The sequence below is a fragment of the Canis lupus genome, chromosome 8 (genome assembly GCF_003254725.2).
Source record: "Canis lupus dingo isolate Sandy chromosome 8, ASM325472v2, whole genome shotgun sequence".
NCBI classification, from domain to species: Eukaryota; Metazoa; Chordata; class Mammalia; order Carnivora; family Canidae; genus Canis; species Canis lupus.
Window position 1 is genome coordinate 4,142,758 of NC_064250.1, and position 19,888 is coordinate 4,162,645.

Genomic DNA, 19,888 nt, shown 5'->3' on the forward strand with positions numbered 1-19,888 from the left:
AGCTACTGTTCAAGCACAAACTGAACTGCCTTTATTAGGGAAGGATGGCAAGAATCCATTTGTATTGTCCGCGGCATAACCGATTGAACCCAGAGACACCCTCCTGAAGCAGCAAATCGGGGCTGAGATTCCAAGTGGGTGTGAGGCCCAGAATCTTTGGTAAGGCGTATGCTGAAACTGGCCTGAGAGCCAGGCCCGGAGCCTGGCAGACTCGGTTCCCTCTGGCCTGGTTCAGCACCCAGTCTAGGTGAGGCCCAGGACAGCCTGGAGCTCCTGAGCTTTGTCACCAGGCAACGAGCCCAGTGCCAAGTGGAAGCTGTCAGTGTGCTGTCTGGCCAGGAACGTCAGGAGCAGCAGCAATGCGGCCTTGGTGTCTGGGTGGAGAGCGAAGAGGGAGAGATCCGGGGAGGACTGGCCCCCAGACCCCTAGCTGCCCCCCCCCCCCCCCCGGCCCTGCCCACGACTGCCACCCTCACCTGCGGGAATCTTGTCGTCAGCCAGAATGAGGATGCAGATGCGCAGGAGTTCAGGAGCCACATCTACAACCTGTGGGGGTGGGGCAGGGGGGCTGACTCAGGTGCCAGCTCCCCTAGGTCCTGGGACCAGGGTTGAGGCAGGGCCTCCCACTGGGGATACTTATAGTGTGATATTGATTCACATCCAAGACAACTGAGAAAGCCGAGAAGGACCCGTGAAACGTGGGGGGATATTTTTTTTAAGGGGCCAGATTGTGACCGAAGATAACTGCAGGTTAGACCCAAAGAAGCTCAGACACTCAGGGGAGGTCCACCATCACAAGTCTCTAAAGGTGCGAGACACAGGACTGATGGAACCCGAGTCCAGACCTTGCTGGTTGGCACAGACAAATCTCATTCAGAAAACAGAGCTGCTCTGATTGGAAGGGATGGGGGTGGCCCAGAGATATATATGCTCCATGGAACACAGTCTGAAGGAACCCCAGTGCAGGAAGAAGTCAGCCTAGGGAAGTTATACCAGGGGGTGCAAATGGCCAGGGAGGATGGAGCCTCCCTGGGGAAAAACACTGAGGTGAGAAGAGGCCCCTCCCCTCCCATTTCAGCCCTGGCTGCTAACCCTGGCAGAGTAATGACAAAGTGTCTGAGGGCAGCTTAAACTTACTCCGCATCAACTACAAGGGAGGCCAACCCTACCTCTGGCTGGAGCGTCAAGCTCCCTCCCAGTTACCTGGTCAGGGCTGCTCTGATACAGGAAGCTGAAGAGGTGCCCTATAGTGACCCACTCCTCCAAGTCCTCCTTCAGTGGCAGGGCGTGCAGCAGGGCAGCCAGCACCTGGACACAGACATGCCTCAGGCCCCCTGTTCTGTAACCCTTGCACCCCCCTCAGTTTCCATGCCCTGCTGGATGCCTGCAGCCCTCACCTGAGGCTCTGGTTTCCTGGTGGGACCGGCCATCAGCAGGCGGGCCAGCGCCCCACAGATGTTGTCACGGACCCGATCATGGCGCTCCCGTGCCAGGAGGGGCAACAGAAGCCCCAGCAGCTTGGGGAAGTATCTGGTTCCACAGTCAAGGAACAGGCCCATGGGCAGACATCTTCCATCCCCGAGCCCCAGAGATACTCCCAACCCCACCTGTGCCCCCTCCTGTAAGCCGAGGATACTCCTGAGCAGGGCGGCCGCCGTGCTCTGCCAGCACACCCAGCCCAAAGATGGCATTGCTCCGCACTTCGGGGTCTGCCTCCCGGGCAGTGCTCAATAGCACAGGGAGCAGCCGGGACACGAACTGGGCGGAGGCACCACCCAAGCCCTGAATGGACTCTGCCAGCGTCCCCACTGCAAAGGACTTCTCTGCCACCGTGCAGCCCTGTTTCTGGTGCGGGGAGGAGTGCAAGTCAGGCTGCAACTGGGAAAGAGTGGTGGGCTGGGCACAGGGTGCATGGGCCGAACAGAGTTTGAAGGCAGAGCGTAGAGCACTCACCGTCTTGCACAACAGCAATGGTAAGAAGCTGGCAAAGAAGGGGGCAAAGGTGTCTCCCCCCACGGCGGCTGCCAGGGCAGGGATGGCCTCTCCAGCATGCTCTAGCAACATGGCATCGTATTCAGCCTGTGGGCCAGGTCAGGGGCTAGAGCACCAGGGCTGGCTCTGCAATGGTGGCACCTCCCGGATGCTTTGCCACTGCCACAGATGGTCCCCAGGGGTTGCCCCTGGTTGACAGGACTGGCCCCTTCCAGGCTGGCCTTGTTTGAAGCACAGCTGCTTCTCCTGGTGCACCTACTCTCCCCGCTCTCAGTCCCAGCCACCCGGACCCCCACCTGCAGGAAGCCTCTCCTGAATCTCCACTGCCTCAGCGGGAGCAGGGGTGCCTCATTTAGAGCCATTACCAACTTTTTAGCAGTTCTGGCTCCCCGAGGCCAAGGCCAGGTACCCTGTCCATCCCTGCCTTGGGGACACTACCCAGACAGCCTGGTCCCACAGTCCGGATTCGCAGCTCTCACCTGGTCTTCCTCCTCCTCCTCCTCATCAGTGTCCTGACAGGCTGTCTGCAAGAAGGGTCCTTGGCTCAGCTTGGGCTCTCCTGGCCCTTCTCATCTCTGAGAGGGGAGGAGGGGGAAGCTGGACCTGTAGCCTCTGACTGTCCCGCCTCCCTGCCCCGCAGCCTACCCACCCCACTCACCTTCCTCTGCAGCACAGCCCTGAGCATGCCACAGAGCTCAGCAAGGCGCCCAGGCGGCTGCAGTGCGAGGGGCCCACAGCCTCGCAGCACGCTAGTCAGTGCCTCCAGCACAGCCATCACCACCTGGCGCTCACGCTCCTCGCTCACCGCCTGTATATAGGACGGCAGCACCCGGGCCAGGGCAGCCTGCAGAGCTGGGGACATTATTGGCTGAGACCCCGGTCAGGTCCTACCCCTATCCCACAGCCATCCCCCGTCTCCGGAGGCCCCAGCATCCCCTGCTCACCTGCAGTGTTGGGTTCGGAGGGGCAGCTCTGACAGGCCTTGTGCAGTGCGCAGCAGAACTGTCCTAGGGCCTCATGGGCCGCCTTCCGCACATTCAGGTGAGGGCACTGTGGGTCGAGGAGGGGCAGGAAGGGCCTGCCTCATTCATGGCTAACACTGGGCCCCTTGCCCTTGGACCCCACCCACTCCATCCACCAGCCCCCTCACCTCCAGCAGCTTGAATACTTCTTCAAAGACACTCTCCACGTATGGAAGAAAGGACACACTGTGGACAGACACACAGCCATGTGGCAGGAGCTCCCAGATGGGGCTCCCGGGATCAGGAAGGGCCGAGGTTTACCTGGTATTCACAGAGATCTCCCCTAGAGCAGCACAGGCGTCTTCCTTCTCATCAAAGAAGGCATTTTCCACGCTGTACCTACAGTAGGGTGGAGAGGCCGCAGTGATTAGGCACCAGTGGGGGCAGGTCCGTCACGGGGCCCTCGCCCAAAGCCAGCATTCCTCTGACCAGAAGGGCACCCCTCCGCACCCTGAGATCTCAGAGTCCTCCTCCTCTTCCTCATCCTTGTCCATGAGCTCCTCCTCTTCCTCCCCATCACTTTCGTCATCAAATAGAAGGAAGGATCTGCTTCCATCGTACTGAGGCTGGGCAAAAGAGACACAGCAGGGACTCTGGCTCATTTGTCACCCCAGGGCAGCCCTTCCCCAACTGACCCAGCCCACCAGCTCCCAGCTCACCACAATGCCCTCAGTGGAACGTAGTGACAACAGCATGAGGGTGGTGATTTGTGGCAGGTGGGGTGCCAGGCCCTCACCCATGAGCCCTGATAAAGCTGCAAACAGGCTGTACCTGGTGGAGGCAGGTGAAGGCTGTACAGTCCCGCCTGTCACAGCCAGACAGAACAGGGAACCCCGGGGACACCCATGTCCAGAAACAGAGGACTGGGTTCCGGGCTTAGGGTTGTGGATCCAGCAGGCAGGGGTAGGAGGCAGAGTCAGGGAAAGGGCTCACTCACGTGCAGCGCCGCAAGTCAGGGTCGTCTACCTGGTCACACAGGCCCAGCCCCAGCTGGCAGCACTCCTCAGCCAGAGGCCTCATGGGCTCCCCCACTGCTCGAGCCAGCACCCCCAGTGTCTCTGTGGAGGCAAGGGCTTGATTAGTACTGGGATGCAATGATGACAAGCCAGACGTGTGCAAGGCCAAGACCTGGGAGACTAAAGTCCGCAGCTCACGGGTGATTCAGGAATCCCACCTATTTCTTAGGTATCCTGGGAAGAGAAGATACTTGTGCCACCCTGGAGTAGATGTCCAGGAACGCCTCGGCCCTTCTCCGGCACCGGGCAGCGTGCCTAAGAGCCCCTTACTCACCCAGGCTCTGGATCTGCACAGGCTGCAGGTCCCCGTGGCCTGCCAACAGGAATTCCCGCAGGTGCTCCATGATGGTGGGGAAGTAGGGCAGTAGGGAGGCCTGGGCAGCTGTGGCTGTGGGACAGATAGAATCAGAGCTGGAGTGGGGATCAATGGGACCACCTGCCACAGGCTCTGGGAAAACCCTGTACCCAGCCTCCTGCCTCCTGCTCCTCACCAATGGCCCCCAGGGCGCTCACGGCCAGCTCCTTGGCCCGGGGGCTGCTGGGATTCCTCAGAGGCTGTAACATACACTCCATCAACTCGGGAAGGTAGGGCTGCACTTTAGGACCTGTGGGAAAGGGCATTCCTCTAACACCTAGACGAGGTCTCCTACATTCTAAGCACCCCCTTGTGCCTTGGGCTGACCTCTACCATCCAGCCCAGGGTTCCTCTCCCTACCACAGACAGTGGTTCAGGGGGTTCCATGTCCCACCGCCTTCCTCCAGAGCTCTAGCTCTGTCTCCTCCCTTGCAATCTACCTAGGTTCTCCACGAAATTCTCCAGGGCATAGCAGGCTTTTGCAAGGTGGTTTGTGTGCCCGGGAGGCACTGACTTCAAGTAGGCAAGGAGCAGGGGCATCACGTCCCCGGAATAGCTGCTGATATGGGGCTGGGGAGAGAAAGGAGGCTCCGAGTCAGCTGACCAGGGGTGGGCCCTGCTTAAGTGTTAGTGGTGGCAGGGCGAGCTAAAGAGAGGAGGCTGAGGGGAAGCTGGTCCTGGAGATGGGTGGGGACTCTGCCACAGTGGCCACCCACATTCAGCCTCACTGACCTGGAGGTTCTCCGAGAACTGGCCCAAGGCAAAGAGCGCAGCGTTGCGCACCACTTGTGATGGGTCCTCCAGGCCTTTGCACACGATCTGCAGCAGTGGGGGCAGCAGTCTGGGTGGGGTGGAACAAGACGATGCAATCTGAGGGATAGGGCCAGAAAGCCTGAGGCTAAGCCCTCCTCATTTCCCCGGAGGAAACCAAGGCTTTCTCCGTCACCAATCAGTAGGCACCACCCGCTGGTCCCTATAGCTGAGGTGCCTATTTAAATTATCTTTCAAACCAAGGCACTTGAGACTGAGGGGAAATGCTTCTGATAATTAAGTTCCAACAAGACCAGGACCACCACGGACCATGTGGTAGTACTCCCCACAGCCTGCTCTCAATCCAGGGCAAAGGAAGAAACACCTCTGTCTGATGTGGTCACCAGCTCCATCGGACAGTACAGCCAGCACCAGGAGCCCAGCCTTACGCTGGTATGGTCTCTCACTCCGCAAGGCTTCTTCCAGCATGGGCATCTAGGGGAATAGTACTCTCCTGAAACCCTGCTGCAGGTCTGCCCAGCCCCACAGCAACCGGCCCTCCACATCTGCCAGGGCCCAAACATCCTGAGTGTCAGAAGACTTGGGGAGAAGGGCACCATAAGGACAGGGCCACACTTACCAGCAAGGGACAGAGCTTCTCAGGGGGCAAATGTAGTGCCAGCATGTCCACGACCTGAAAAAAGACAGGAAGACTTTGCAGGACTCCACCTCTGCCCCACAGCTACCTAACACCCCGTCCCTACCCATGTCCCATATCTCACCTGTACAGCAAAGTGCTTGGGAGTCTCTCCCACCAGCCCAATCTCCAGCTCTTCCTCTTCTGAATCCTGGTCCTCAGGATCCAGCTGGCCCAGGGCAGGCTCGGCAGCCATAATGGGGAAAAGTGTGTGTAGCAAGGGCGGCAGGAGACGATTCTTCAGTAAGGCCTTGAGAGGGAAAGGGGAACGGTGTCCCTGAGAATCTGCTGCTGAGATGGAGTCACATTAAAAACTCTAACCTTCGGCTCCTGGGAGGCTCAGTAGGTTAAGCATCCAACTCTTGATTTTGCTCAGGTCATAATCTCAAGGTTATGAGATTGAGCTCTTCCTTGGGCTTCATGCCCAGCATGGAGTCTACTTGAGATTCTCTCTCCCACTTTCTCTGACCCTTCCCCCGCTAGTGTGCAAATGGCTCTCTCTCTAAAGTAAATAAATCTTAAAAAAAAAAAAAAGAAAGAAAAAGAAAACAGCCTCCTATGCCACAAAGGGTCCAAGCAGGAAGACTCCCAAACTCCCAGCCAGGAGGTGGGGTGAGGCCAGATCAAGTTTTGAATACTTAAGCATACCCCTGAGATGAACAGAAAGCCAAGGAGTAAGGCAGAGGGTAGAAACGGGTGTGTGGTAATGTACATCAGAAAGTACTTACCTTGCTCTTGACTTTAACCAAGAAAGTGAGGCAGCAGAGAATACGTACGCGTATTGCATCACCCAGAGCCACGTTTCTAGCCACCTGCCCAGAGATGAACTTGAATCAGAGAGAAGCAAGGAAATTCCCAGCAAGCAGCAGAGGTGGTGCTCATCCCTGGCTCACCTCCAGGCAGAATGTGAGGACCTCAGAGAGGTGGGAGGTGATGATGGGCACCTCGGATTCCAGCAATTCATCCAGGGCCTCCACAGCCTCACAGGCCTTTGCCTGCCAGACAGACAAGTTATAGGATTACCATGCTCTTTTTTAGTGGACCAGCCGTGTGCTCTTATACTCTCCTTCCAACAGAGCTCTTGCTTAAATGTTCTCACCTCATCTATAGGAATCAGAGTCTGCATAGCCACAATGAGCTTGGGCACCAACATCCGTGCGAGAGGCTAGAGGACAGAAAGCAGAACGGATGCTCATTCATCTCAGGCCCCTAAAGCTGGCAGCTTCCTCAAAGCCTGGACACAGGAGGAGCCCAGGTACAGCCACCCACAGTATCCCTTCTCAACTGTTAGGGAGGACAAATGGCAAGGAAAGAATCTCAAGTAGCTCTATATCCTGCAAGGGTGAGGACATGGGAGCCCAAGGCCAGAGAACCAGGGAAGGTGAGGACCCACATCTCACCACATCATCAGTGCCCAGGTAAGGGGCCATGGTGGTCAGAGTGCGCAGGGAGTAGAAGAGGAGCCCAGGAGAGCCCACCTCACCAAGGGTCTCATTCAGAAGCCGAAGGAGCTCCCGGTGGTGGGGTTGGAAGGCCTCAGGTCGGGAGGACACCACCACACTTAGCAGCAAAAGCCCCATCTGTCCAGGTATAGGGGATGAGAGAAAAAAAGTTTATATGGTCTATCCAGTCTCTCAGTTCCTCCTTCCCTCCCTCCCAGCCACCAACCGTGTGCTCATACCTCTCTCTCCGGGATGTGGGCGCTGTGGGTACTGTGCTGAAGAAGTTGCATGAGCTGAGGCCAGGCCTCCAGGCCTTCCTTTCGAAAAATGGTGGCTGAGAGCTGGGCCAGGCTAAGGCTCACAGAGTGCCTGCAAATAGGAGAGATTCCCCCCCACCCTCAATCACCCTCCAATACCCTCCCAACACACACTGGGCCTGTCTCCATGGGGTGGCCAGGACAGAAACCTCCAAGTGTGGGCAAGGGTCTTTGCCAAGTTGGGACACATAAGACGGTGGCTCATGGGGAGACCAGCAGCAAGGTGGGTATGTAATCTGGTGAGCCTAGTCTCACACTGAATTTCAGTTACATTTTTCTGATTCAGGTTTGGGAGACCATCATGGCCCACTCTCATGAAATTTACTCTTCAACACAATCTTAGAATCCTTGCTCCACTCTCCGTCTAGAACTGAAATCTTCTCCCCTCCCCAGGCCCTGCCTGGAGCTGAAACACAAGGCAGAAACCCATAGCGGTCTCAGCCTGGAGTCAGTCAGGATCCCCAGAAGAGGCAGGTAGACACTTACTCAGTCTCTCTCTGAAGGGCGGTCAGGACTAGGGACTTGAGGCTGGAACACAGGTGGCAGGTGTGGGTACTTGGGCCGCCCAGCAGCCGCCTCCGCCCGGCCCCGCCCCGGCCCCGCCCCGGCCCCGCCCACCTCTCCCGAAGCTCGGCCGCCAGCCGTCGCCAGCGGGTGCTCAGTCGTCTGCGGGTCAGCACAGCCGCGAACTGGCGGATCTGAGGCGAAGAAGCACGCCTGTGAGGGTCCGGCAGGAAGGTGCCGAGCAGGGGGCAAGCCGGGGCTTGACCGGTGGCGTACTATGGGGACGCCTGGCGGGGAGGGGCAGGAGCCTCACCTGAGGGTCGGCCGCCGAGGCGAGCAGGTCGCAGAGGGCGGGCAGGGCGGCCGGGTCCCGAAGAGCGGTCTGGAGCTGCTCGGTGGCCTGGGGGAGATGTCCGGGGGTCAGAGTCGGGCCTTTCCCACCGCCTCCCATTCGCCCCGGCCGGGTCCCCCGCCTGTCCCGTACCCGGCGGATGCGCTCGGTGTCCGGCAGCAGCAGCTCCCGCAGGAGCTGCTCCAGGCCCGCAGGCTCCATGGCAGCAGCCGAGCCGCCGCTCCTGGGCCGGGAGGGGGGAGGGACAGCACGTGGAGGCCTGAAACCCACTTCCGGCGGAAAAGGCGTTGCTCCGGGCCCCTCCCGTCGCCAGGGTGATTCGAGTTTCCCACTCGGAGCTCCGGCTTCGCCACTTCCGCCCGCTGCGCCGCGGACACGGGCCCTGGCAGTGCAGGTTCCCCCAGCGGAGAGTCCCAAGCGCCGCGGAGAACTCGCGTTCCGTGCATTCCGCGGCCGACCGGGCTTTCTAGGGAACAGTGCCCTTAACGGCAGGCCTCGAATTCCTATATCCAGACCAAACCCTCCAACTACAGGACCCTTTTTCTTAATAAATTTTATTTTGATAATTGTAAAAAGAAAGATCAGGACCAAGACTAAAGGCAACTTAAAAAGTTCAAATATATACTCCTTATATAATAGAGATTTGTAATTCCAGGCCCTCCCGGGGGAAGGGAGGCCCAAAGGGCAAAGGGGAAGGCAGCAATGCCATCACACAATTCAGCCACTCAATCAGAAGAGATCAATGGGCCCCTGGACGTGAAGAATGGGAGAGAAGTGCAACAGTTTTGCCACCCAAAACTCAGTCCATCTTGAGGTTAACATAGATATAACGGATGAACTTTAGGGAAGAAAAAAAGGAGATGGTGCCTAGCATGAGGAAGAAGACATAACCAGTGAGTAAGGAGTAACCAAAAAACTCTACTGTCTGTACTGCCCCTGACATGTTAGAGCGCCGGGCATAGTAGAAAACTGAGTAGAGGAAGATGAAGAGCCCAGTGGAGCCAACGCTCAGCACAGATCGCCACCACCAGCGGTAATCCTCCCCAGACAACTGGAAGTAGGTGAGTGCAATGGAGATGCAAGCCCCCACGCTCAGCAGGATGGCGAAGACAAAGAAGAGGATGCCATACAAAGTGTACTGTTCCCGACCCCATACTGTGGCAAAGATGTAGTACAGCTCCACAGAGATGGCACTGTGAAGAGAAGAGACAATACACAGCATTAAAGGGCTGTGTGCTGCCAGCACAGTTACCGGGGCACTGTGGAAAAGTGGGTCCACTCCACTCCCTGCCCTGGAGTTCCTGGCTTGTTGGGGACTCCTCCAACCATGACTAGCTGTGTTCATCTCAAGAATACCTTCCCTAATCTGTTGAGAGCAAGGATCTTGTCCGTTTTATTTTCTGCTGTATTACTCGCCTGGCACTAAAGGTACTCAACAAATTGAATGAGCAATCATATGGGCTTCAAGCCCCACATGGTGCTTGTGGACACTAATGTCAGAAACCAGAAAGGTGGTGGAAGGAGCAATGTCTCTGGAGAGCTTTCTAAGTGAGACAGCCTCATCTGTTTGAACTAATTCAAGCTAAAGTCCTGCTTGGAGCAAGGAGGACCCATTTAATGATCTCTAAATGGTACAGCTGAACCAGGGATTATCATTCTTATTGAGTTAGGGTACTGGGGAAAGAAAAGCCAGGAACCTGAGTGATGGCCATGGCCTAAAGGGAGGATACCTGAAAGGCAGGAAGCCTCCAACAGTCATGTGGATGAGCGTAGACTTGTACCAGGGCTGCGGTGGGATTTCCCGGGCGATGTTCTTGGTGCGACAAGGTGCATCAAAGGGGCTAGCATTGTTCTTCCCGAAGATGCCTCCAATGACAGTGAGGGGAAAGCCCACCAGCAGCCAAACCGTCAGAAGCAGCAGGATGGTGGTGGCTGGCAGAGCCTGTGTCGAACCATTAGCCCAATGCACCGAGTTTACCACACTCCACGTCAGGAAGAAAGGCACTGCAGGGACGGGCCCCCAGAAGGTGGGTCAGCAGGAGCTACATCCCCTGGGGCTACCCACTCAGATTAGACCTAACAGGAGATGGGTGAAGCATCCTGTTCCCAGGCAGACCTCACCCTTCCACACCTCGTTTCCTGTTCCTTATCTTACCAGCATCCCCTCTCCCATCTGTTATCATTAAGGATCAAGGCAGCTGTTACATGGTGATCTAAGAGTAACACAATCCACCTGCCTCCAAGGGCCTATCCTGCTGTGGCATCAGTGATTCCTAGAATGAGACGTTCCTTTGGATTAAGGCCTTGCTTTCAGAAAGCCCTGGCTCAAACATAAATGTGATGGGATATAAATCAGACAGTTAGGATTGGGAACACAAAAAGCTTCAGAATGCACATTACTGCCTTTGAGAAGACAACCTGGCTTGTAAGGCTACAGTCGGGTAGCCACCTCCAAATAAAGGTTTTTTTAAAGAGGGAGTATCACAAAGTTAAGTTCCAGAAGGAGTATTATTTCACTCTTAATAATGGTCGAGAACACAGGTTCTCGGGACAGACTGCGTGGGTCTGAAACTTGCTTCACTCCCTTTTAGGAGAGTAATCTCAGGCAAATCACTTAACCAGCATGAAGTTCAATTTCCTCATCTGTAAAATGGGGACAATATTGCCTACCACAAAGGGTTACTGTAGGGATTAAATGAGATAAAGCTACGTTGGATGCTTACCATGCTAGAACATTTTAAGGACTTAATTTGTGACTATGCAAAAGGAATGCATTCTTGTCTTTTGCATGGTTTTCTTGTTTCTTTTGCCCATTTTTATTCCCTTAGAGCCTTACTCTAACTTTGTCCCAGGTTCCACAATGTATTCTAAGCTCCTCAGTCGGCCCACCAGGCCAGCCCACCAGGGAAAGGGCAGTCCTCACCAGAGAAGAGGCTGGTGGTGAGAATGATGTTCCACACCCAACGCTCGCCTCCAATCTGCCGGTAGAAGTGGCTGGACACGTAGCCAGAGATGCAGCAGGTCAGGGCATACAACAAGATGGCTGCCGAGTTAATGGCCCCATGACGGTGCACATTGAACATGCCCAGCAGCGCCATGACAATAATGCCTGCAGGGTGGTAGTGGAAAGCCTGTGTCAGGTCTCACCTGTCGTTTTTCTGGCAACTTCAGAGGAATCAGACCCCTTTCGCCCAGACCTAAAGTCTCCAGGAAGACAGTATAGTATCCCCTAATTCTGTTGTCTGGCAAACCCACAACGGAATATACACACCTGGGCAGCCCAGGTGGTTCAGCGGTTTAGCGCTGCCTTCAGCCAAGGGCATGATCCTGGAGACCCGGGATTGAGTCCCACATTAGGCTCCCTGCGTGGGGCCTGCGTCTCCCCCTGCCTGTGTCTCTGCCTCTCTCTCTCTCTCTCTCCGTCTCTCTCATGAATAAATAAAATAAGATAAAAAAGGAATATACACACCCTTTCTTTTTTTTTTTTTCTTCCAATTTGCTTTCACACCCAGCATGGAGCCCAAAGCAGGGCTTGAACTCACGACCCTGAGATCAAGGCCTGAGCTGAAATCGAGTTGGACACTGAACCGACTGAGCCACCCAGGTGACCCTGTACACATCCTGTCTAAGGCCACACCACCCCTTAGGTCTGCCCCTCACCTTGGACAGAAGAGAAGACCTGTAGATCTTTCCAGAACAAACCACCTCCTTAGTTCTACCCCTTGAGAGAAATCCCTGATTAATTTTATCACCTCACCAGTGCCAAGGGCCAGGAACTGGGCACCCACACCAAGCACAGCACAGAGCAGACCACGGTATGGAGGGAATCGGAAGACATCTGTGTGGATAATTTTCCAGCCATTGTCACCTTGGTCAAAATCATCACCAGAACCTGCAGATGTAGTCTCCTCGTCCAAGTTGTATCGAGCCAGGTCGTTTCGAAGCACACGCATAAGAATGACAGCCACAAAACCCACCAGTAAAAACACAAGCACCATGGAATTGATGATGGACAACCAGTGGATTTCCAGTGTTCTGGGAAAGAAACCACCATCATCACCACGGCGCCTGTCACTCCGACGCTCCACTGAAGTCTCAGACCAGCGCACACTGTAGGTGTGGGTGAGGCCTAAGAACTCATCAGGTCGCAACCCATCTAAGCTATGGGGCTTGACATCCCTCACAGAAACGTTGGCAAATATAATTCGATCTCCATGGAATTCTAGGTGGAAGTCCAAATGGGTCCAGAGCCCTATCTTGTGGCTGTGAGGCAGGAAGCCACTCTCCTCCATGTAGCCCACAAAGCCACGGATTGGCAAGTCGTCCACTACAAATTCAAAGTAGTAGAGTTCCTCAATGGCCTGGCGCAGTTGTTCCACCTACAAAGAGCAAGTCAGGAGTCAGACAAAGCCTCCCAGCCATAGGGTTAGAGAAAGATTTCACTACTGACATTTTGGGCCAGATAATTCTTTACTGTGGGGAGCTGTCCTGTGCATTGTAATATGCACCATCCCTGGTTTCTTCCCACTAGATGTCAATAGCAGCCCCTTACCCCCACCCCCCGTGGTAACAATCAAAATGAGCTCCACACATTGCCAAATGTCCGGGCAAAAGACGTAGAAAAAGGAGAAAGGCAAGGTGTAAGGAGGTCTGGGTAGACTAAAGAGTAAGTGCCCTAAGAGTGTAAAGGAGCTAGTTAAGAAAGCCAAGAGGTAGGTATGGAAGGAAGCAACTATGCAGGAGTGACAGTTGGACCTTGTTACCAACAGAGCAGCTTGGAGTCAGGAGCCCTGGGCTCGAGTATCACTTCTCCAATTCAATATCCATGTGTCTTGGAAGTCACTTTTGAGCAAGTATGTTTCTTCCTCAACTGAATACAAATAATATCACCTGTCCTGCCTACCAGTGGGGTTGTAGAAATCAAGTCAGCCCATTTCCATAGAGGTGGTCTAAAACCATAAATTGGGGATCCCTGGGTGGCGCAGCGGTTTGGCGCCTGCCTTTGGCCCAGGGCGCGATCCTGGAGACCCGGGATCGAATCCCACGTCGGGCTCCCGGTGCATGGAGCCTGCTTCTCCCTCTGCCTGTGTCTCTGCCTCTCTCTTTCTCATGAATGAATAAATAAAGTCTTTTAAAAAAAATAAAATAAAAATAAAACCATAAATTGTAAGGCACGGTTATTAGTTCCTGGGAGGGAGAGCTAAGTGCTCGCCAATGTGGAGTGGCTAACCTGGGCAGAACTGAGCTGCATGTGGCACAGAATTCTTTTCTCCACATTCTCCCGAAAGCGGATCTCGTACAGAGATTCGGCCATTCGGTCCCCATCCAGCACTTCACCCAGGCTAAGGCTTTTGTGACGGATCTTCTCAGGGCAGCAGACCGGAAGCTGATAGTAGTGGTAAGTCTCCTGAGGGTTGTGGTAGGGTCCCACTTTATTGACATAGAGAATGACGGGGTCACCGGTCTTGTAGTGTGTCACACCTTCCACCCGTGGCTCCTGGCCTCTGCCCAGCAGCAGTATCAGGAATGGCAGCCACTGGCAGCTCCAACTCCGCGGGGGCCCTAGGACTGTCATCCTTAAGGCGGTGGAACCTGTTTGGGGGAATCCTGCAGTTATGAAAACCAGGGATCAATTCCGGACGCCCCAGGTCAGGTCCTTCGAAACGAAGCCCCATGGCTCCAATTTCTCCCCTTGGCCTCTACAACCCTCCCTCGAGAGGCGCCTCCGCCGACCCCCACACAGTGCTGTCTCTCCGCTGCTCTCTCATCCTGTCGATCGGGGTCCCCGTCCAGCAGCCCGCCTGCCCGGGACCTCCCGCGCGCCCCAGCCTGTTTCCATGGCAACGCCACGCGGCCTCGCACCTCGGGCACCTTCCCGCGGCACCCCCGGGGTCCTCACCACACGGGTAGGGCTGGCCTCCGCGGCCCGTAGCTGCCCTTGGGCTCCTACCCGGGTCTCCCCGAGAGCGGCGCGCCAGCTGCGGCCGGGAGAGGACCTGACGACCGACCACCCCGGGGTTGGCCGCCGCAGTGCCTGCTCGCAGCGGCCGGAGCCACACCGCGCGGGACACCACACCCGGCCCAGGAAGTGCTCGCGGACGAGCCTTCTCCAGCCGGGAGCCCGGCCCAGCTCTGGAGAGCCCCCAAGGCTCGGCTAGCCCGCCCCGCGGCGGGGGACCCTCCCGGCGATCTGCAGAGCGACCCAGGACACGTCAGTCTTACCACTTCCGCCTCACCGGGAGGGGTCCTCGGCCCCGCGGGAAGCTCCTCGCCCGGAGCCTAGAGGCGACCACGCCCCCGCTGCTGCGGCCGCCGCGCCGCTCGGCCCACCGCTTCTCCGGCAGGGGCTACGGCTGAGGCCTGGCTGCGAGGACGCGGACGACCCTTCGGGGTAAGAGTCGCCGCCAGACCGCCCGCCCGTCCCTGGCAAGACTTGGGCACGGGCGGAGGCCGGGGAGCCGTAGCCCGGGTGGGGGCTGGGCCCACATCTAGTGGACGCCCCGGAGCGTTTGCCGGCTGAACCAATGGGGCTCGCCACCGACCGCCGAGGGCGAGCTCTGGGAGGCGGCCCGTGCCCCCAACCCGGGCGGGGCTGAGACTTGGGGCGTCACTGTGCTAGGACCGCGCGACAGTCCAGGCAAGGGTCCTGGAGTCTGGATCTCACCTCACTGCTTCTCTCCCAGCCCGTCACGAAAGGCCTCCCGCCGGAAAGTAAATACGTAAATAAGAGCATCTTGCCGAGGCTGCACCGGAGGCCTTCCTGTTCATGTAATGACCGTCCCATGTTCGAAGATGGCAAGCCTGAGCCAGGTCTGGTGCTGAGGCACGCAAACAGGGTGTCAGCCCTTTTATCCGGTGAGTTGGGCAGCCCGACACGCTTATTGTTACTTTCAGGTTAAGAATCGTGGCGTACGTTCGACACTTTCGATGTTTTTGTTCGTATTTATCCGTTATGTGTTTGGGAATTTTGTATTGCAGATTATCCTGTCCTGGAAAAGTTTACACTTGTCCGTCTCCGCTATTTTTTTTTTTAATTTATTTATTTATTCATGAGAGACACCGAGAGAGGCAGAGACACAGGCAGATGGGGAAGCTCCCTGTGGGGAGCCTCCGCTATATTTTTTTTTTAAAGGTTTCTTTTTTATTTATTTATAGAGACAGAGAGAGAGAGGCAGAGACATAAGCAGAGGGAGAAGCAAGCTCCATGCAGGGAGCCCGACGTGGGACTCGATCCTCGGTCTCCAGGATCACACCCCAGGCCGCAGGTGGCGCTAAACCGCTGCGCCACTGGGGCTGTCCCGTCTCCGCTATTTTAAGGGGATGAGCCTTTAGGGGAGTTTCGAAGATCAGACCCAGGGGCAGTGACTTCCGTTTGGCCACGTGGGGGCAGCATGTAAGTATGGAGACTTAAGGTTCCCTTTGCCTGGGGAAAGTAGTACAAGGGAAAAATCACAAGTGGCTTCAGGCCTGAAAAGTCCTCCATTTACCCACTTCTGACCTCTCTGCCCCAACCCTCCTCCCTGGCGGAGGAGGAGGTGAGGTTCCAGGAAGTAGGAGATGGGAGTTTTTTAGATAACCAATGAGTTTTGTAATTATAAAAGTAACTTAAAGAAGCCAGAAATCTGGGACCCTTTCTCACTTACTCCCTGGTCCCACTCCCCAGCCTCCTTGGATCATTGCCATTTGGCCCCCTGCTGCTTATTTCCTTAATATCTTCCAAATACTTGCCTTCCCTGGCTGCCTTGGTTCAGGTCCCATCCTCTCTCACTTAAATTACCATAGTAAGCCACCTTGCTAGTCTCCTGGTCACCTCCGCTCTTGGATCCATTTTCCACTCTGCTGCTGTAAAGATTCATATTTATACACACACTATATATATTATTTCCTGCAACAGTGGCTCTCAAATCTTGGTGTGCATCAGATTCAGCTAGAAGCTTATTAAAAACAGAGAGACCAGGGCACCTGGATGGCTCAGTGGTTGAGCATCTATCTGCCTTTGGCTCAGGGTATGATCCCGGGGTCCTGGGATCGAGTCCCACATCGAGCTCCCTGCATGGAGCCTGCTTCTCCCTCTGCTTATGTCTCTGCCTCTCTCTCTGTCTCTCATGAATAAATAAACAAGATCTTTAAAAAACAAAACAGAGACACCTAGGTCCACCAGAATCAGGATCTTAGAGGAGGGGGTGACTGGGCATCATTATTTTTTTAACAGGCTCTGACTTTGATAATTTTTTTTTTTAATTTATTTATCATAGTCACAGAGAGAGAGAGAGAGAGAGAGAGGCAGAGACACAGGCAGAGGGAGAAGCAGGCTCCATGCACCGGGAGCCCGATGTGGGATTCGATCCCGGGTCTCCAGGATCGCGCCCTGGGCCAAAGGCAGGCGCCAAACCGCTGCACCACCCAGGGATCCCTGACTTTGATAATTTTAACCAAAATTTGACCATGAGTACATAGGATAAACTCTAAAAAGCGTGGTATATGAGGCCTGTCAGACCTGGATCTTTACTACTTCTCCAGGTACCTTACCTTTTGGAACCCTTCCTGTATTCAGATTAGAATCTTGAATGCCGGGATGCCTGGGTGGCTCAGTGGTTGAGCATCTGCCTTTAGCCCAGGGTGTGATCCTGGGTCTGGGGATCGAGTCCCACATTGGGCTCCTTGCAAGGAGCCTGCTTCTCCCTCTGCCTATGTCTCTGCCTCATTTTCTCTGTGTGTCTCATGAATAAATAAAATCTTTAAACAAACAAAAATGAATCTTGAATGCCATGTTTTCTCAAGCCTGCAAGCCTTATATAGTTCCCTCTGCCTAGACTGCCCAGTCTACCATTCCCTGCTTACCTGCCCAGAGACTCCTCTTGAACAGTGCAAATGCCTCCTCCACAAAGCCTGCCTTTACATCTTCCAGTTTTTGTTTATAGCACTCTTAATCTCACTGTACTGTTATTTTACTTATTTGTCTGTCTTCCTTGTTAATTACTAAGTATCACAAGAAGACTATAATTTATCCATCTTGATATCTTTAGGACTTAGCAGTGCTTTTGTATAAAGCAGGCAGCTTAATACACGTTTCGCGCATGAACTGGTTTACCTCCTAGACGTGATGAGGGACAGAACTGCCACCAAGCTACCTACTTCTCCAGGGGCCAGCTACCTATCCAGAGGAGCAGGAGATGGGCCGGGCTGGGTGGGCCTCCTTACCATGGTGTGCCCTGGACAACTTATCTTGGTTGTTTGAGAATGTACATTTAGCTTCTAACAAACTTTGAAACCATCCTGCCAGCAGGAGCAGCAGGCTGTCAGATAGGAATTTACCAGTAGCCTATGGCATAATCCATACCATACCAAACTCCATAAATGGAGTTGAGGTTTTTTGTTTGTTTATTTTGGAGGGGGAGAGATAGAAATAAAAGAAATCTGATTTTTCTCTTGTTCTTTCCCCTGCGTGCCCCCCCTCACCCTGTACACACATAGTCTTTAAATCCAGGTAACTGGGCAGCCTGGGCTGGCGCTCAGTGGTTTAGCACCACCTTCGGCCCAGGGCATGACCCTTGGAGACCCGGGGTCGAGTCCCACGTTGGGCTCTCTGCACGGAGCCTGCTTCTCCCTCTGCCTGTGTCTCTGCCTCTCTGTCTCTCATGAATAAATAAAATCTTTAAAACAAAAAAAAAAATCCAGATAACCCCTCTATCAAGAGACCACAATCTCTTGTCCTCTCATTCCCTCCAAACTTGTTCTTCCGTTTCACCGAGACCTGCAACCCCTCCTTTTGTCCCTTTGGACTTTTTCTAGCTTGTTTCTAACCCATGCAGCTGACTCTGTATTGCATCATTTCAACTACATTCTTGCCTGTGTTCTTGATGCCTCTCTTCCATTATTCTTTCTTCCCAGCTGCCAAGAGAAACCTTCATCTTGGGTTCATCGGCCAATATGCAAGCACCTATACCCAACATGCTAAAAAGAATCTTAACACTGTGTTAAAATCACGTGTCTATAAATTGTGTTTTTAACCTCATTTGGACCCCCCAATGCTGCCCAGTGATCCTGCTCATTTTCCGGAGGAGCTCTCTTCCATTTCTCCACAACCCATTCTTCTCAAATCTCTGACTTCATCTCCCTCTTCTGGTCAGTTGACCTCCCTTACAGCCCCAGTGAGATATGCAAGCAGAAAAAAACACAATTACAGACACTACGTTAGATGCTGTGACAGAGAAAGTACAGGGGCTCTGGGATTACCCAGAAAGGAGGAACATCCAGTTTGGGTTTGAGTGGTCAGCAAAGGTGTCCTTAAAACAGCTCAGAGCTAAGCCCTGAAGGGAGAGTCAGGGTCCGCCAAGACAGAGGGAACAGCAGTGAAGGACAAGTGATTCTGTTTGGCTGGAGCATTACATGTATGTTAAGAGATAAAACTGGAGAGATGTTGAAGCCATATAAAAGAATTTGGGCTTTTCTTTGGGGTCGGCCGTGGAAACAAGATGACGAAGGGGACATCATCGTTTGGAAAGCGTCGCAATAAGACGCACACGTCGTGCCGCCACTATGGCTCTAAGGCCTGCCACCTTTAGAAGTCCACCTGTGGCAAGTGTGGCTACCCTGCCAAGCGGAAGAGAAAGTATAACTGGGAGTGCCAAGGCTAAAAAACGAAATACCACTGGGACTGGTAGAATGAAGCACCTAAAAATTGTATACCGCAGATTCAGGCATGGATTCTGTGAAGGAACGACACCTAAGCCCAAGAGGGCAGCTGTTGCAGCATCCAGTTCATCTTAAGGATTTCAACGATTAGTCAAAATAAATGTTCTGGTTTAAAAAAAAAAAAAGAATTTGGACTTGATCCTGAGGAGAAAGGGGAGGCAATGAATTGTTTTAGGTGGGAATAAAACCAGTGTTATGCCTTGGAGTTCAGGGTGAAGACCTGAGGGGAGCAGAAAGCTTGCTAGAGTGATCGGTTGATGGAGGTTTGACCTAAGACAGTGGCAGCTGCTCCGAGATCCCAGAATGTATTATGAAAGATAATTAGGAGGGAGAAGAGGTGACAGATTGGATGTAGGGGCTAAGGCAGACAGAAGGGTCTAGGATGACACCTGGGTGTGTAAATTGAAGCAATGAGTATAGAACTTAACAGAGAAAGTCTAGAGCAAGAACCTAAAGAGTTCAGTTTTGGACAGGGTGAGTTTAAGATACTTGGGGAAGACATGTCCATGTGCTGTCCAGTGAGCAACTGGTGCTGGAACTCCAGGGGACATCTGGGATAGAGATGAGATTAGGAGCAGTCAGCATTGATGTAATGTTGGGAATGGGTGAGATCCTAATGGGAGGACATAAAGCTTTGAGGAAATAAGGCCTGTGGTAGAACCTTCAGGATATGATGGAGGGACAGATAAAGAAGATAAGGCTCCAGGGAAGTCTGAGGAATGGCTAGAAGGATAGGAGTAAAACTA

General features: G+C 54.2%; 2 protein-coding genes and 1 pseudogene across 7 annotated transcripts; 1 reads left to right on the forward strand and 2 right to left on the reverse strand.

Annotated features, from left to right (window-relative positions):
• Window positions 1-8: 8 nt before the first annotated feature.
• Window positions 9-8,962, reverse strand: IPO4 (importin 4). Its single transcript, XM_025443009.3, has 30 exons — window positions 8,580-8,962; window positions 8,409-8,495; window positions 8,210-8,289; window positions 8,078-8,119; window positions 7,514-7,643; window positions 7,233-7,412; window positions 6,932-6,997; window positions 6,726-6,827; window positions 6,561-6,644; window positions 5,918-6,082; window positions 5,776-5,829; window positions 5,521-5,630; window positions 5,118-5,226; window positions 4,826-4,955; window positions 4,522-4,635; window positions 4,305-4,418; window positions 3,952-4,072; window positions 3,674-3,785; window positions 3,465-3,580; window positions 3,276-3,353; window positions 3,143-3,200; window positions 2,937-3,042; window positions 2,651-2,844; window positions 2,472-2,516; window positions 1,954-2,079; window positions 1,637-1,845; window positions 1,398-1,530; window positions 1,204-1,308; window positions 477-546; window positions 9-374 (listed from the first exon to the last, which is right to left on the reverse strand). The coding sequence occupies exons 1-30, from the start codon at window positions 8,646-8,648 to the stop codon at window positions 244-246; spliced, it is 3,240 nt and encodes a 1,079-aa protein (XP_025298794.1). The 5' UTR covers window positions 8,649-8,962; the 3' UTR covers window positions 9-243.
• Window positions 8,963-8,983: 21 nt separating this feature from the next.
• TM9SF1 (transmembrane 9 superfamily member 1) lies at window positions 8,984-14,809 on the reverse strand. 6 transcript variants are annotated; one of them, XM_025443019.3, is made up of 6 exons: window positions 14,670-14,809; window positions 13,678-14,039; window positions 12,205-12,826; window positions 11,371-11,556; window positions 10,178-10,451; window positions 8,984-9,640 (listed from the first exon to the last, which is right to left on the reverse strand). In XM_025443019.3, exons 2-6 carry the CDS (start codon window positions 14,020-14,022, stop codon window positions 9,247-9,249), a joined length of 1,821 nt encoding a protein of 606 aa, XP_025298804.1. In that variant the 5' UTR covers window positions 14,023-14,039; window positions 14,670-14,809; the 3' UTR covers window positions 8,984-9,246. The 6 variants fall into 6 exon arrangements, with proteins under 6 accessions (XP_025298804.1, XP_025298803.1, XP_025298799.1 ...); XM_025443018.3 differs by lacking the exon at window positions 14,670-14,809 and adding an exon at window positions 14,398-14,654; XM_025443014.3 differs by lacking the exon at window positions 14,670-14,809 and adding an exon at window positions 14,347-14,634.
• Window positions 14,697-19,347, forward strand: LOC112657159 (60S ribosomal protein L37-like; annotated as a pseudogene).
• The last annotated feature ends 541 nt before the right edge of the window (window positions 19,348-19,888 follow it).

Bases quoted from the DNA above. Each gene is read 5' to 3' on its own strand.
- IPO4 (XM_025443009.3), bottom strand. From the start codon at position 8,648: ATGGAGCCTGCGGGCCTGGAGCAGCTCCTGCGGGAGCTGCTGCTGCCG. The intron at 5,631-5,775 runs GTAAGTGTGGCC...CTATTCCCCTAG, and splicing joins AGAAGCTCTGTCCCTTGCTG to ATGCCCATGCTGGAAGAAGC. The intron at 3,354-3,464 runs GTGCGGAGGGGT...ACCCTACTGTAG, and splicing joins GAGGACTCTGAGATCTCAGG to GTACAGCGTGGAAAATGCCT.
- TM9SF1 (XM_025443019.3), bottom strand. From the start codon at position 14,022: ATGACAGTCCTAGGGCCCCCGCGGAGTTGGAGCTGCCAGTGGCTGCCA. The intron at 12,827-13,677 runs GTTAGCCACTCC...TGCTCTTTGTAG, and splicing joins TGCAGCTCAGTTCTGCCCAG to GTGGAACAACTGCGCCAGGC. The intron at 10,452-11,370 runs GTGAGGACTGCC...CCGTCCCTGCAG, and splicing joins CACCACCAGCCTCTTCTCTG to TGCCTTTCTTCCTGACGTGG.